Raw genomic sequence first — 17,559 nt, forward strand, 5'->3', positions numbered from 1 at the left:
GATAACTAAAACTAACTATTGAAAATGTCTTCAAAAAGAGTCGTTTTGTGGTTCATTCACGTCACATTGAGATATTCCTAGTTGTCAATATTGCCAATCCTTACAATACAAGTACAAAGCCAAAACGTTGTGGTAAAATATTGGCAATGATTGCTAAGAGTGAAAATCAGCACTAAATATAGAGGTAAAATAAGAATTGCTATATCAAAAATGCAGTTTTTGTTGTAAATCGAATTTTGAACCCAATTTTACACTACAATTGAAAAAGGATGAATACATTTGAGGTCCGCAGACGTGCCCAGTTTGGGAGTCAGCCCTGTTAATCAGGTCAGTGGCTGGAAACAATAGTGCGGTTGTGCGCGGCCCCACATCTGCTTCTCATCACTCCACTTCAGAGCTGCTCTGCCAGTTACATAACGTACTGTAACGCTCTTCAACTTTCACCTCTGGATCCCGCTCTGCCTTCTGTACGGAGAACACCAGCCAAATTCCACATATCCCACCTGTCAATCAAAGTTGGCTAATGTTCACTTCAAACACACAAGGATTTAAGCAATGACATCCAGGTATAAAACATAGGGTGAGCAAATGTTGAAAGAGACATATTACTCCAATTAAACAATAATGAACCTGTTATAAATTCCCTGTTTAAGTTTCCATTATCAAAAGCACTAAATCCCAAATAGAGTTGTAAAAAAAAAAAATTGCGACTTTTGTTTCATAGTGATATTTACTTTATTATTGTTATCGTGATTAATGACAAATGCTTAAATAAAAACTTTTTTCTTCAAGTGCTTCCCGTTATCAAAAACAATTTATTTCAATTGAAACAAATTGTAAAAACAAAATAAAACAGAAGTGCCCCTCCTTCATTAAAATGCAAGGCTGAACTAGCTTTGCAGGTTTTCCACACAATATTCTCAGATATAATACAGTCAATTTAAGAATGGGCAGAGCTTTAGAATATGTCTTTCAACCCTCAAAAGCCTTATTCATCTCAGGCAAAAATGATAGACCCTCTCATCACTCAAACATCATGGAGTTTGGATTAGTGATGATCTAAAGCACGACAAACAGGAAGACCAAGTCCGTCTGCTGTCATGTTTCAAGCAGATCTTTTTGCTCCATAGATTATGCTTTTAAATGACCTGCTGGTCAAAATCTATAAATCCTATATTTGTCCCTACTTTGAATATGCTTCTACTTCCTGGTCTTCCAATCAAATCAAACTCCTGGAAAAGCTGCAGAGACGTGCTATACATATCATTTTCAGATACAGCTACACAAAAACCCTTAAAATATTGGACTATGCAGTTTTGTCACTCGTGCCACTCAAACATAGGAGACGTTTTCCTCTTGTCTGTGGATACAAATGACTTCACTGTGCATTGCCAAGAGATCTGGTTCAGTTCTGCCCCACTCTTCATCCAGGGCATATTTGTGAATGCAAAAGCTGGAACTGCCTGGACTCTCGTGCCCACACACTTTTGACCGATCACCTATTCTTTTTACAATTAAACTATTGAATCAGATCCCACTCTTGTGGAACTCAACATCAACTGAAGTCTTCAAAGCTTTTAGCAATGACTTTGCGGGTTACAACATTTAAATAAAGATTAATTCAAAACTACCACTGCAAAAGAATCCAAAAGAATTTTAAAATGGTGAAAACATTTTTTTCTCTTAGAACACATATTATTTTTTATAATTTTAACCATATTATATTGTTGTCCCCATAGCTGGACTTGTTTATTTTGCACCATTCTCACTCAGTTTTACATTCTCCCTGATAATTATGTCACAGATCAGTAACCCAGGTTTCAAGTTCATAAACTATCACCGGGCTCGTTTATGTGGTCAAATGTATTTATTTTTATTAACTTTTTTTTAACCAGGAAAGTCCCACTGAGATTAAGAATCTCTTTTGCAGAGGGGAGGAGCTTATTGTACATGTTTTTAGTGGTAGGGGAAACTAGAGCACCCAGAGTATGCAGACATGGCGAGAACATGCAAACTCCACACAGAAAGGCCCCATGCGCAGACGACGTTGTATTTAGCAGGAGAGGTCCCGGATCGGTTACCCCTAAATAACATAGGTGTGTTTTCCAAATGTAGACATTATTTTAAGTTAGAAAATGTGAAATGCTAACTTCCAGAAACATATTTAAAGGCCAATTAAAGCCTTAAGAATATAGAATATGTCCTGTCTAAGATTGATTTGAAGGTAATCAGATAACGTTTGATGAACTCCACATGTGGCTTGTACTGTGCTCTGCTCTCAGACTGAAGAGTTTGTCAGTCATTGATAGAGTGAGGGTCTGTTGGTCCAAAGGGCTCTCTGTACAGGGCCCGTTGGTCATGTTACCCTGCAGCACAACGTGGGGTCTCCACTGGGCCGCGCTGTCACTCAAATACAGGGGGAAGTCGGATCAAGTGTCTTCAGCTGTGGAGGAGACAGCGCTGCACTCTCATTATTACCGGCAGCTGTTCAACGCTTCACTGTGGTGGAGGGTTCGCCACCTGCTTGTCTCCATGGGGATGTTAGTGGTTTGTCTAGAATGTCTACATCTCCATCGAGGCAAACAGGTGACAAGTTACAGGTAAACTCTGTTGAGAGGCGACCCCGTTCCCAGTACAAATGTATGTTTTTCAAATATGACGTCTTATTCTGTATAAAACCTCTAATCCTGCAGTTTGAAATGTTCAGAAATGCATTGGATTCTTGGCTTAGCTCAGAAGTTGAATGTTTATGCTCCTGGGAAATGTGAACTTGGAACAGAATCCTATTAAAAACTAATTTACAACTCTAATCCTAGTCCCAATGAATATCCCCCTAAAAAAGTCTGAATGACATTGTTTTCCAAATTTGCTCTGCCTCATTTTGATTTTCTGCCTTGGATTGCCTTTTTCTCCACACACTGACCTCACATTTGGAAACTAAAGCCCATTCTTCTGCCCAAAAGCTGTCTGGAAATACCATTACAACCAGAACCAGGCCGTTTGGACACACTGACTGAATTTGTCAAAGCGAGACGCCTGGAACATTCTGTGGAACTGGAGACGCGCACTGACAGAAAGATGCATTAGCATATGAAATTGAAATAGAGAACTCGGTATAATCTCACACATGTAATGTCCTGTCTCTTGTGTCCTGTCTCTTGTGTGCTGTAGGTGGACTATAAAGCAGACGAGTGGCTTATGAAGAACATGGATCCTCTAAATGACAACGTGGCCACGCTTCTGCACCAGTCTACGGACAAGTTTGTGGCCGAGCTCTGGAAAGATGGTGAGGAAGTGTATTTAGATGTATCCATCATATTAGCCTGTTAGTGGACATGGTTTAGAGCAGATGACATCACACTATTCAGTATTCCCTGTAAGAGCTCAAAACTAAAAGGTGAAAAAGCTGCTACAGTATAATCACAAATACAAATGTCTACAACTATGCTATATATGTGTTTTGTATCCGACATCTAAGATTACATTTTTCTCTTTATGTAACATGTTTCTGAGTTTGCTTGTCGCGGAAATTAATGGACGTGGGACAAGTTGAAGTGTCCTTTATCTCCCCCCTACCGGTGCAACAATGGAGAAGCTTTGTTCAGTTTACATTTTATTATACAAAGTTAATTTTATCAAAGCAAAGATAACACTGAAAAGTTTCATGAGGATTTAAAGATTTTACAATGCAAAATATGATCAACTTAGCATTTGTTTATCAGCATTCAGTATAGTGTGATACCTGTACTGTATTTACTAGTGTGATACATGTACTGTATTTACTAGTGTGATACATGTACTGTATTTACCAGTGTGATACATGTACACTGTTCAGGAAGTAATGCGGAACTAAAAAACTTTTTTGGAACCATGCGCCAATGAGCAGCTCCATAGGTTTCAATGGCGGCCATCTTGGCTTCCGGGGGCTTGGGCTAACCTGAACGTGGTGTTCACGAAATAAATGAACCAAATCAAAGTGGAGTTATTATTTGGACTAACATTGGTAGCAGAGGATGGTTAGTAACTACAGAGTCCCGCCATCGTTTGAAGGGGAAAAACCCTATGAAAGCTGGAAGAATGAAGTCGGCATGTGGATTAGAGTCACCGATTTGGAGAAAAAAAAACAAGCTCTTGCCATGGCGTTGGCGCTATCTGGACGAGCACGGGAGACGGCTATGGAAATTCCGGTTGATGATTTAAACAAAGACACGGGAATTGCCACTCTTTTTGGGAAACTTGATAGTTTGTTCCTAAAAGAAGAAAAAGATCGGATCTATGAAGCGTACACGAACTTTGACCGGATGATGAAAAGCGGAAACGTGTCCATGGTGGACTATATTATTGATTTCGAACAGCGATATTCGCGTATGCGCAATTACAACATGGAGCTTCCCGATGCAGTTTTGGCTTTTAAACTGCCGAACACCGCGTGCTTGGATACGACGGACAGACAGCTGGCTCTAACTGCGTGCACGGATTTGACATTTGCCTCTATGAAGTCCGCTTTGAAGAGAATATTTAGCGGGAAAACGATTGCAACTACAGAGGGAATTAGTCAAGAATCTGTTTTTGCAACGGAGCAGCGACGTCAAAACAGGCCCTGGCAACAGGGTTCCAGAGCGAAAACTCCACTGCCCGGTACGAACCCGCTGGACAAGTTCGGACGGCGGTCAAAGTGTGCTGTATGCCAAAGTACGTTTCATTGGGCAAAACACTGTCCACACAAAGGTGAGAGTGTTCAAATAATTGAAGAAAAGACAAACGTGGAAGAGTGTAACATTACACTGTATACAAAAGAATCGCCAACAGATGCAGAAATATTCATGACTGAATGTTTTGGCTCCGCTATAATAGACACTGCTTGCACTAGGACAGTGTGTGGACAACAGTGGCTTGACGACTACATTAATGTGTCTGGAAAGAAAAACATAAAGTCTATGATAAAAACTGAAACACAAAGTCATAGGCCCTTCAAGTTTGGAGATGGAAAAGTGGTGCACTCTGTCAAAAAGGTTACGATACCAGCTAAGATTGGCACCACAAAGTGTAATATAGAAACTGAAGTTGTCCCTGTTAATATCCCCTTGCTTTTGAGCAAGACATCTCTAAAAAGGGCAGGAACAGTTCTGGACATGGAAAATGACAGTGCTGTGACGTTCAATCAACCCATCAAACTGGACTTTACAAGCTTGGGACATTACTGTGTGAACATAATCGACAGTGAAGATAAATGTTTTGTAAATGCTGATCAGATATTAACAACTACTGAGGAAGAAGTGCTGACAAGCACAGACAAAATGGACACAAGCGAGAAGACAAAAGTTTTAGAGAAACTTCATAAGCAGTTTGGGCATGCTTCTGCTGACAAACTACAAAGGCTTTTAAGTAGTTCTGGAAACAAAGACACAGAATGCATTGGCTTACTACAAAAGGTTGTAAGTCAGTGTGAAGCATCTCAAAAGTACTGTAAGACCAAACCCAAACCTGCGGCTGGCCTACCACTGGCTTCAACGTATAATGAGACTGTAGCTGTAGATCTGCACGAGCTTGAGCCAGGGGTGTGGTACCTACATATCATTGACCAGTTCACTCGATTTAGTGCAGGAAGTGTTTTGACCACCAAGAAATCCTCTGAGATCGTTAAACATTTTATTCATGATTGGATCAGTGTGCACGGCCCACCACGAAAGTTGTTCAGTGACAATGGTGGGGAGTTTAATAATGAAGAAGTAAGAGACATGGCTGAAAAGTTTAATATTGAAGTAAAGACCACACCAGCATACAGCCCCTGGAGTAATGGGCTGTTAGAACGGCACAACCAAACTTTAACAGAGATCATACTCAAAGTGAAAACTACTACTAGATGTGACTGGAGCACTGCCATGGACTGGGCTCTTATGGCAAAGAACTGTATGCAAAGTGTCCATGGTTACAGCCCACATCAGCTTGTGTTTGGGCAAAATCCTAACCTACCTTCGGTGTTGATTGACAGACCACCTGCTCTAGAGGGCACCACTAAAAGTGAGTGGGTTGCCAAACACATTTCAGCTCTGCACACTGCAAGGAAGGCCTTTACAGAAGCAGAATGCTCCGAACGAATACGGAGAGCGCTAAAGAAACAGATACGTCACAACGATGAGAGGTATGAACAGGGAGACAAAGTGTTTTACAAACGTGTGGACTGTCCAGAGTGGAAAGGGCCTGCGGTGGTCATTGGGCAGGACGGTGCTGTTGTTTTTGTTAGACACGGTGGCACCTGTGTCAGAGTTCACCGACTTAGGCTGAGGAAAGCCAATCAGGAACATGAGGAACCTCAGACCAGCTGTGATAAAGAAAACAATGAGGACGAACAACACTCATATGACATAAATGAGGATACCGAAGAGACAAATGCTGAAAACAATGACAATGATCCTCCACCCGCTCATGAATATGCTGGGGCAGAGAGACGGGGTGCTGGAAATATAAAGACTGGCCAAATTGTTACATTCAGAAACGCAGAGAGTGGTGTTTCACGTACTGCTAAAGTGTTAGGACGTGCTGGAAAAGCCACCGGAAAATTTAAGTACTGGTATAACTTTGAGCTGCTTGAGCCTGCTGAGGTGGCGGGAAACAATGAAGCAGTGGATCTGTTACAGCTGGAAGATCTTCAAGTCCAGGTTCAGGCTCCTGGTGGTGACACATGCGAGGATGTTTTTGTCACTAAGGATTTGTCATTTGATGAAGCCAAGTCCAATGAAATAAAAAGTTGGATACAAAACGACGTGTTTGAGGAAGTTGAGGACAAAGGAGAAAAGTGCATTCCCACTCGGTGGGTGTGCACTCTAAAAGAGACTGAGAACGGATTAGTACCAAAAGCCAGGCTTGTTGCACGAGGATTTGAGGAGCTACAAGTTTTCTGAGCTACAAAAGGACTCTCCAACCTGTGCTTCAGAGTCCCTGAGGCTCTTAGTGGCAGTCAGTTGTCAGAAACAATGGCAACTTCGTTCAATGGACATAAAATCTGCCTTCTTACAAGGACTGGAACTATCTAGAGACATTTTCATCAGACCTCCTCCAGAGGCTAATAGCACTGGTGTACTTTGGAAACTGCGAAAATGTGTGTATGGTCAAGCTGATGCCTCACTCTATTGGTATAACCGAGTGAAAAGCATAATGATTGAAGCAGGAGCTGTCATATCTAAAGCTGACCCTGCAGTTTTCTACTGGTTAGATGAGAACAAAAATGTAACTGGTGTACTAGCTTGTCATGTTGATGATTTCATTTGGGGAGGTACACAAATGTTTTCTATGACTGTCATGCCTCATCTCAGATCAAAGTTCAATGTTGGTCGTGAAGCTCAGGATAGCTTTTCTTATGTGGGTGTGGAGTTGGTTACTTTGGGTAAAAAGGTACAAATACACCAAGAGACATACATTCAACATTTACATCCCATACCTCTCACACCCTCACGTGCAGCAGAGCCAGGCTCACCCCTCACTGAAGCAGAACAAGATCAGCTCAGATCTAAGATAGGGCAACTTCTGTGGGTTGCCAGACAGAGCAGACCTGATGCCATGTTTGATGCAAGTAACTTAGCATCAAATCTTAAACAGGCTACTGTACAGACTATTAATGAAGCAAACAGAGTTGTGTGCAAACTGAAGGCTAAGTCTGTTGAGTTGAATTTCCAGCATCTTGGTAAAGACAGTAACTTAAAATTGGTTACTTTCACTGAATTGGTTACTTTCACAGATTTGGTAATCTGTCAGATGGAGGAACTCAAGGTGGGCACTTTATTGTTTTGATGGGTGACAATGGATGTTTTTCTCCTATCTCATGGCAGTCAAAGAGAATCAAGAGAATTGTTAGAAGTACACTTGCAGGTGAAACTCTAGCAATGTCAGAGGGAATTGACAATGCAATTTTTCTTTCAACATTGTTCTCTGAACTTAATGCAGGTAGCACTGAACATCCTGTACCAATAATCTGTGTCACTGATAACTTTTCTCTTGTTGATGCACTGAAGTCTACCAAGTTTGTCACAGAAAAACGACTGCGTTTAGAAATCAGTTCAATCAAAGAACTAATTCAAACTGAAAAGGTCCTTCAAGTGTTGTGGTCTGAAACTAAAGAGCAGCTTGCAGACTGCCTTACTAAAAAGGGAGCTTCCTCGGCCATGCTTCTTAAGGCTCTCCATGAAGGACATTGGACTGTTAAATAACTGTTCAACAACAACACTTACACTCATGTTATGTTGTGTTTTTTTGTTTTAAAAAGAGAGTGAGTTTGTTAGTTTCTTAAGTTTCACTTCTCTAAGTTTCACGTCACATGCCTGACAGCTAGGGGGCGATACTGTTCTGTTTACCTGTTATACGTGTCTGGGTGGGACCGAGGGAGACTTTGTTGTGTGGCTAACCTGAACGTGGTGTTCACGAAATAAATGAACCAAATCAAAGTGGAGTTATTATTTGGACTAACATGTACTGTATTTACCAGCGTGATACATGTACTGTATTTACCAGTGTGATACATGTACTGTATTTACCACTGTGATACATATACTGTATTTACCAGTGTGATATACTGTATTTACCAGTGTGATACATGTACTGTATTTACCAGTGTGATATACTGTATTTACCAGTGTGATACATGTACTGTATTTACCAGTGTGATACATGTACTGTATTTACCAGTGTGATACATGTACTGTATTTACCAGTGTGATATACTGTATTTACCAGTGTGATACATGTACTGTATTTACCAGTGTGATACATGTACTGTATTTACCAGTGTGATATACTGTATTTACCAGTGTGATACATGTACTGTATTTACCAGTGTGATACATGTACTGTATTTACCAGTGTGATATACTGTATTTACCAGTGTGATACATGTACTGTATTTACCAGTGTGATACATGTACTGTATTTACCAGTGTGATATACTGTATTTACCAGTGTGATACATGTACTGTATTTACCAGTGTGATACATGTACTGTATTTACCAGTGTGATATACTGTATTTACCAGTGTGATACATGTACTGTATTTACCAGTGTGATACATGTACTGTATTTACCAGTGTGATACATGTACTGTATTTACCAGTGTGATACATGTACTGTATTTACCAGTGTGATACATGTACTGTATTTACCAGTGTGATATACTGTATTTACCAGTGTGATACATGTACTGTATTTACCAGTGTGATACATGTACTGTATTTACCAGTGTGATACATGTACTGTATTTACCAGTGTGATATACTGTATTTACCAGTGTGACCCAACAGTTGTTACACCGCTTTACTTTTTTACATTGTTTTGGCTTATGCATTATTCAAAACCCCCTTCCTGTATCATTCATGTGTGTAAACATTCTGGTCTGGAGGTGCAGCAGATGTCTCAGGCCTGAAATAAATCAGGAGGAGCAATGTTCCCTCTAACTGTTCATGTGTCTGAGCAGACACACAAACTCCCTGAGCGGCCCCTTGACTCCCTGAGCGGCCCCTTGGACCACTGTGAGCAACCTCAGACGTGTGCACTGTGGTCACGCCAGTATCACATCTGTTCAAGCTTTAATCCACTTACAATGAAAAAGACAAACATCTTGTTCATGACCTGTGTAGCAGGAGCAGGCTGGGTGTAAAAAGTGGCCCTGGAGTTGAAGTCATATTTACACCTGGGAGTCCTGCAGGGGATCAGGAAAAATCAGGGAGGGCTATATAATGTCCTTTTAACTAGATAAATGAAAGATGAGTTTATATCATACTGTGGAACATTCTAGACAAAGCAAGAACAATTTTATGAGACAATCAGGTGAAGGACCTTCAAGTGTAGCTTAAACATCAAACATTTCACCTGAGGAGCCTATAGTTCTATGGCCTATAGTCCACTCTCTGTTTGAGAACCACTGCTTTAAACCAACTTTAACATACACAATGCAGAGTACAATTTCAAATAGGCCTAGTAATTGAGGGTTATGGCTCTCATTACTGCAATGAGACAGTTTGTGAATGGCCCATGTTTAGACAGCTCTGAGCTATAGAGACCCGCACGGGACTGTCTTTAAAAAAAATAAACTGAATTGAACTAATCCCACTGAAACAGAGGGAGAAATGTATGACTCTGAAAAGCTCCTTCACAGTCACGCCTCTCACATCGCACTCAGCCTCATTCATAAAGTTTCCCCAGCGTTGTTCTACTCACATGGTGGAAGTGTCCTGTGATAATACATCCACCTGATGCAGAGCTCTCCTCCTCCCGTCTCCACCTGCGAGTGGTCATGCACTGACACGCAATTCCTCCTGATCCTGCAGCATTTGACCCGTGGGTAATCCCGCCTGCCACAGGTCTCTAGTCAGGGCCGACACAGCTAAGGCAGGGGCCCGACAGGGCCCGCCAGTCCAGTCCAGTCCTTGCCTGTCACTGAATCACAATGTATACATTTTTATGTGTTTAGTTTATTTTCAATTCAGGGTGGATTTTTTATTTTGTGCGCAGTGCAGATTTTCTTTGCGCAGAGACCTTTGGAGCCGTGCGCGATTGCGCTCGCTCACAGCTTAGAGGGAACATTGGACTGGAGTACATTCTTTTCCTGCTGGAGTCATTGGCTCACTGCATTACATGTTTTATGGAGTGTTAATAACCACACTGAGGCTGCATTTAATCACATGGGGTTTTATTAACCCAAAGTCACTTTATTTTCCATATTCTATCATATATATAATGATCTCATTGGGGACGACTACGGTAATCGGGAAAAAATTGCTAATCGACTATTAAAATTATCATTAGTATCAGCCCTATTGTTTGTTCAGCAATGGGAGCCACGTCATATCTCCAAATGCTTAGCTACCATAGATACCATTTACCATAGATACCATTTACAATAAATAAAATGGTCCTGAGTAAAAAAACAACTTAATAGGATGACATTTAACTATATTTTGTCTGTAAACAGCTACTTGCCTAATGGTTTCCTGTAATCTTCTGTATTTCTCTTTTATTTCCTTTTAACTGTACTGTCTTAACCTATTAACCCTGTACTAACGTGTGCTGTCTGTGCTGTCTCTCTCTCTCTCTCTCTCTGTGCTTCTGCGTGCGGCTGCGTGTGGCTGCGTGCTTCTGCGTGTGGCTGCGTGCTTCTGCGTGTGGCTGCGTGCTTCTGCGTGTGGCTGCGTGCTTCTGCGTGTGGCTGCGTGCTTCTGCGTGTGGCTGCGTGCTTCTGCGTGTGGCTGCGTGCTTCTGCGTGTGGCTGCGTGCTTGGCTGCGTGCTTCTGCGTGTGGCTGCGTGCTTCTGCGTGTGGCTGCGTGCTTCTGCGTGTGGCTGCGTGCTTGGCGGCGTGCTTCTGCGTGTGGCTGCGTGCTTCTGCGTGTGGCTGCGTGCTTGGCGGCGTGCTTCTGCGTGTGGCTGCGTGCTTCTGCGTGTGGCTGCGTGCTTCTGCGTGTGGCTGCGTGCTTGGCTGCGTGCTTCTGCGTGTGGCTGCGTGCTTCTGCGTGTGGCTGCGTGCTTGGCTGCGTGCTTCTGTGTGTGGCTGCGTGCTTCTGCGTGTGGCTGCGTGCTTCTGCGTGTGGCTGCGTGCTTCTGCGTGTGGCTGCGTGCTTGGCGGCGTGCTTCTGCGTGTGGCTGCGTGCTTCTGCGTGTGGCTGCGTGCTTGGCTGCGTGCTTCTGCGTGTGGCTGCGTGCTTCTGCGTGTGGCTGCGTGCTTCTGCGTGTGGCTGCGTGCTTGGCGGCGTGCTTCTGCGTGTGGCTGCGTGCTTCTGCGTGTGGCTGCGTGCTTGGCTGCGTGCTTCTGCGTGTGGCTGCGTGCTTCTGCGTGTGGCTGCGTGCTTGGCTGCGTGCTTCTGTGTGTGGCTGCGTGCTTCTGCGTGTGGCTGCGTGCTTGGCTGCGTGCTTCTGCGTGTGGCTGCGTGCTTCTGCGTGTGCCTGCGTGCGGCTGCGTGTGGCTGCGTGCTTCTGCGTGCGGCTGCGTGTGGCTGCGTGCTTCTGCGTGTGGCTGCGTGCTTCTGCGTGTGGCTGCGTGCTTCTGCGTGTGGCTGCGTGCTTCTGCGTGTGGCTGCGTGCTTCTGCGTGTGGCTGCGTGCTTCTGCGTGTGGCTGCGTGCTTCTGCGTGTGGCTGCGTGCTTCTGCGTGTGGCTGCGTGCTTCTGCTTGTGGCTGCGTGCTTCTGCGTGTGGCTGCGTGCATCTGCGTGCGGCTGTAGACATTCAGACGTTTCAGAGAGCCTCTTTCTATGACAATGTTTCTGGGCTGCCGGAAGCTCCAGGTGAACCATAGGACCTTAAGTATGTGCTCAGTGCATTTGATGCTATCACTAATATGTTCCAATATTTCGGAAAAGTAAAATAGAAATGCATCTGTAAATTGGTACTTGATGTTTGATGGTGTACTGTCTTTTTTTCTGTCCTGCACTTTGGTAGAAAAACACAAAAATAATACATTACAAAAAGCCCATCAGTTCTACAACAACTGTCAATATGGTTTGTCACAAGCATTTTTTTTGTGACTAACTCTTTTAATTGTAGTTATTTTAACATCTAACATAATTCTGTCACTTGCAGCACATTCTTTCAAAATGTATAAAATTAAAAGATTTATCATAATTTACCAAATATGCCTATAGTACTAGTTAAATCATTATGTAACTGTCCCTTCCTAATTACAATTGTTGTCACGCCCCAAGACATCAAACTACACTATTTACATTTTTTTTTTTTTAAAGGCAAGGCAAGGCAAGTTTATTTGTAGAGCACATTTCATACACAAGGCAATTCAAAGTGCTTCACAGCAGGAAAAATGCATTCAAATCACAAATAAATTACAGAAACAGAAATACAATAAAATTAACTAAATTAAAAATTATCAATCCAACTGATTTTCTAAACTAATAAAATCACAAACAAAAGAGTGGATTTTCTCAATTACAAGTAGTAATAATTATTTATTTTGACCTGTAGCTTAGATCTTTAACCCCAGAGCTTGTCCTGGATAAACTGTGATCATTCATGTCACACTTCAGAATGCAGCATTAAACTTCGTCTATCTTTTTTTAATTTAAAGTATAGACACACCTATAGAATGTATACAGTACATATATTTGTGCTATGTCTTATGTCGTACTAAAGTAACTCTTGGGTCAGTGGCAATTTTTGAAAAAAAGTCACACAGTGACAAAAAAATTTAAACACAACTTTATGTGTAATTGTTAGAAACATTTTTGTGCACTATTGAGCTTAATTATGGAGGAAGAAATCATTATTTAAAGTCTTTAAAAGCCAAATATAGAAAACTACTGGCTAAAATTAGATTAAAACTTGATTTAGTAATCTGATATATAATTTGTGTAGATAATTTGTTATCAGTTCACATGATAATCCCTTTGGGCTTAGAAATAACATAGACAAAGACACATACAGCCACCACAATTATGAAATGTTGCTTAGAATTGTTAAATGCACTTATCTTTGCAAATGAATACAACGCTTGATACTGTAAGTGAACCTGTGCATTCTTCCCTCAGTGGACCGGATCGTGGGTCTGGACCAGGTGGCAGGCATGAACGAGACCGCCTTCGGAGCGGCGTACAAGACCAAGAAGGGCATGTTCCGTACTGTGGGGCAGCTGTACAAGGAGCAGCTGTCCAAGCTGATGGCCACACTGAGGAACACCAACCCCAACTTTGTGCGCTGCATCATCCCCAACCATGAGAAGAGGGTAAAGGCATAAGGACATAGTAAAACCTTGAGAAGTGGGTAAAGTAGCTAGAATTGTGCATAAGCAAGAATATAGATACTTCAAAATACACTCAAGTAGAGGTACAAAAGTATTGGATCAAGAAATGACCTCAAACTACTACTCAAGAGTGATTTGTTGTGTGCAAATTGCAATTGTCAAAGGACTAAACCATTTCGAAAGGGCCAGTGCAAGAAACACAAATGCCCAAATTTAACATAAAGCTTGTGTCACTCGTAGATCGAGGTGGGAATTATATCAAAGTTTATATAGTATTGTGAAACTTGTTTTGAAGACATTTTATAGTAAATAATGCAAAAAGAGCTGAAAAAAGGTTGTAAACTTTCAATTAAAGGCATATAGTGATATTTATGCACTTTTGTGATCAATTTCACATTTGTCTGATAATTAAACCTCAACTAATACTGTAAGTTTAAAGATGTTTGAACCCATTTCTGTTTGATTGACATCATATAAAAAATTATTACCGGGATCTAGTCAGCCGTTACTGACTAGACTTACCGGTACTCACACTGGTCAAGAGTGACTAAAACCTTTACTCAAGTAAAAGTGCTGGTACTTCTCGGATGGATTACATTTTATTACATCTATGTGTCTCATCTTATGTTGTCTAACTTTAACCTTATTTTTGTGTTTGTTCCGATAGGCTGGAAAACTGGACCCTCACCTGGTTCTGGACCAGCTCCGATGTAATGGAGTGTTGGAGGGCATTCGCATCTGCAGACAGGGCTTTCCCAACCGCATCGTCTTCCAGGAGTTCAGACAGAGGTGAAGCGCTCAAATGTATTTCAACTGTCCAAACGTTATAGTCACTACAAGTGTGTACACAAATGAATTACAATAAAGCATCATATATAGTCATTTATTGTTAATTATTTTAATGAATAATGAACATATGGTCATTAAGACATGTCACATTAGACATTTGTTTATGTTATGATTATAGTGATTCACTTAATAATCCTGACATCTCTTTCCTGTAAAAAATATAAATTAAATATGAAACAATTCCTGTTGAAATTTTAATAGGCAAAAGTCTATAAGTTGATGATAAAATGAGCAGTATTTTACGTAAATGTCCCAAATTAATGTTCCCCCATATGGAATGTTTATTTTTATTGAATGTATTGGACGAAGAGATGATAACGTTATTATTGTAACAGGCCCTATTATTCAAACATGTTTATTTCTGTGTGTGCTGCAGATATGAGATTCTTACTCCCAATGCCATTCCCAAAGGCTTCATGGATGGAAAACAGGCCTGTGAGAGGATGGTAGGTCACTTCTGTACTCACTAGCGCTGCAAGGCTCTCCAACTTACACATGACTTTACACAAGATTTTACCCTTTTATATTGCTAAAACAATTAGCTGAATCAGTCTGAATTTTAAATTTGGATTTAATTTTTGTTTTATTTTGGAAAAAGTTTTTTTCCCCCCTTGTAATTCAGTGAGTTAAAAAGGCCCTGTGGCCCCTGTGCTCCTATGCTCTTGTAGTTCATGGGGTGACCACTAGAGGCGCTCCGGCACCACAGGGTGTCTTATGACATCCCTGCATTCCACCCTTTACTCTTTCTCTTTACTCTTTAAAATAAAGCTACCAAAAGTGCGTCGTATCTTCTCGTCCTTTCCGATCATCCTTCCTGGCCTTAAGTAGTGCTCTGGCAGGCACTCCCGAGCAGTGACTTCTACAAACCCAGAACTAGCACCTTACAGTCGGAGTTATCTCTCCAACATTTAAGGTCAAAAACATTATCTTCATAATATAATGAACGCTTTTTTTTTTTTTTTTTTTTCAACCCTGGTCTAGTCGTTTGCTATTTAATATGTTAATAATACATTGATACCCTTGTTCCCCTATGAAAAAGCCCCTGTTCCCTGGTGTTGTAGATCCGAGCTCTGGAACTGGACTGTAACCTGTTCCGCATCGGTCAGAGTAAGATTTTCTTCAGAGCTGGAGTCTTGGCTCACCTGGAGGAGGAGAGGGACCTCAAGATCACTGACATCATCATTTACTTCCAGGCAGCGTGTCGGGGATACCTGGCCCGCAAGTACGACTACCACAGTCCCATTTGAACAGTGTGTTAGTGCGAACTGCCGGGTCATGATTTGTGTGTTCTTCAGGTCGTTTGCCAAGAAGCAGCAGCAGCTGAGTGCACTCAAAGTTCTCCAGAGGAACTGTGCGGCCTACCTGAAACTGCGCCACTGGCAGTGGTGGAGACTCTTCACTAAGGTACAGCTAAGTGTTCTCCACGTCCTCCACCTCAGCTGTGAAGCAGAGCAAGTCACCGACATTAAATAGTAAAATGTTACACAATTGTTCCAAAGCTATAACCAAGCACTGACACCTTTTGTGCCCTGAGGGGGCGTTTGCAAAACTGATACTGCTACTGACCTTTGATGATGTTGGGGTGTCCTTGGGCAAGATACTTTAAATGCATAGTTGAATTGGCATAGATCAGCAGCCTCTTCTGTTGCCCCCAGACAGCTGTAGCTACAGAAATATAGACGCTTTCCCACACTGAGTATGTTTGAGAAGCAACAAACTAATCCACAGTGGTGGAAAGAGTACTAAAGTACACATGAAAAATACTACTCAGAATGCTTATTGACATATTCTCTGAACTCTGTCCAATCAGAGCAAGCAATGTTGTGGTGTTTGTGACTGTAGGTGTCCATGCTTTAGGGCGACTTGCAACTATTCAGTACCCACTATGATTTTAAATGTAACTAATTACAATTGCATAGCTAGAATTATGCTCAATTACATAATAAGTACCAGCTTAAAAATCAACCCCCAAAAAAGTACAATGAACCGCTAACTTTATCACTGTGTGTTCCAGGTGAAGCCCCTGCTGCAGGTGACCCGGCAGGAGGAGGAGATGCAGGCCAAAGACGAGGAGCTGGTCAAAGTCAAGGAGAAGCAGACCAAAGTGGAAGGAGAGCTTGTGGAAATGGAGCAGAAGCACCAGCAGGTCTGTCTGTCTTCTGCCTCGTCTATCTCAGACCCAATGCAAACTAACGTGTGTGTGTGTTTGCGTGTGTGCGTGTGTGCAGCTGGTGGAGGAGAAGAACATCCTGGCTGAGCAGCTCCAGGCAGAGACAGAGCTGTTCGCAGAGGCAGAGGAGATGAGATCGCGATTGTCCATCAAGAAGCAGGAGCTGGAGGAGATCCTTCACGACCTGGAGTCCAGACTGGAGGAGGAGGAGGAGAGGAGCCAGGGCCTGCAGAACGAGAAGAAAAAGATGCAGACGCACATCCAGGTCTGTGAGGGACCAGGGAGGATGTTTTTTACTCCAAAAAAACCTAGGTTATTTTCAAAAACAATAAGTTGTACGCGATGTAATTACCTTGTTGACATTTTTGCTTTTAGCAGTCAAAACACGTAAACAAGGTAATTAAATCTTCTAACTTATTATATTTTAGAAGACAAAAAGAACGTTTCTGGAGTGTAGGCACATATTCTCTGGAGCCCTGAACACACTACATGATCTTTTCCCTGATTTCTCCTCGTCTTCAAGGAGGCATGACCTGACTTTGCAGCAATCTAAAGCTGCTGTGCACCTCTTGTGTGTGGTGTCTGTGCGACTCCTGAGTTACTCTAACTTGAAGTGTTGTATCGTAACCATAAAACATCACAGCTACTGCAACAGCCAATAAAACAGAGCAACAGGAGCAGATGGAACGACAGATGCGCAGAAACATGGCAAATAGCAAAAGGACAATAATTACTTGTTATACTTTTGTAAAAGCAGACACTTTTATTATTTGTATAGCATTAATGTGATATCTGTGGTGGTTGATGTAAA

The 17,559-nt window shown here is 41.9% G+C and overlaps 1 protein-coding gene across 3 annotated transcripts in view; it reads left to right on the plus strand.

Moving 5' to 3' along the window:
• Positions 1-17,559, plus strand: part of LOC140357889 (myosin-10) — a 106,238-nt gene that overhangs the window by 51,263 nt on the left and 37,416 nt on the right. For 2 of the 3 annotated variants that reach the window (XM_072442438.1, XM_072442439.1), the window contains 8 exons: positions 3,172-3,286; positions 13,518-13,711; positions 14,397-14,518; positions 14,955-15,024; positions 15,640-15,800; positions 15,874-15,982; positions 16,593-16,724; positions 16,807-17,013. In XM_072442438.1, the coding sequence (XP_072298539.1) occupies positions 3,172-3,286; positions 13,518-13,711; positions 14,397-14,518; positions 14,955-15,024; positions 15,640-15,800; positions 15,874-15,982; positions 16,593-16,724; positions 16,807-17,013 (1,110 nt within the window). Of the gene's footprint in view, positions 1-3,171; positions 3,287-12,200; positions 12,264-13,517; positions 13,712-14,396; positions 14,519-14,954; positions 15,025-15,639; positions 15,801-15,873; positions 15,983-16,592; positions 16,725-16,806; positions 17,014-17,559 lie in introns of all 3 variants that reach the window. The other variant, XM_072442437.1, reaches the window with a different exon arrangement.

Source organism: Eucyclogobius newberryi, unplaced genomic scaffold (genome assembly GCF_026437365.1).
Source record: "Eucyclogobius newberryi isolate DKJ021-1_F unplaced genomic scaffold, fEucNew1.0.hap1 SCAF_13, whole genome shotgun sequence".
Lineage (NCBI taxonomy): Eukaryota > Metazoa > Chordata > Actinopteri > Gobiiformes > Gobiidae > Eucyclogobius > Eucyclogobius newberryi.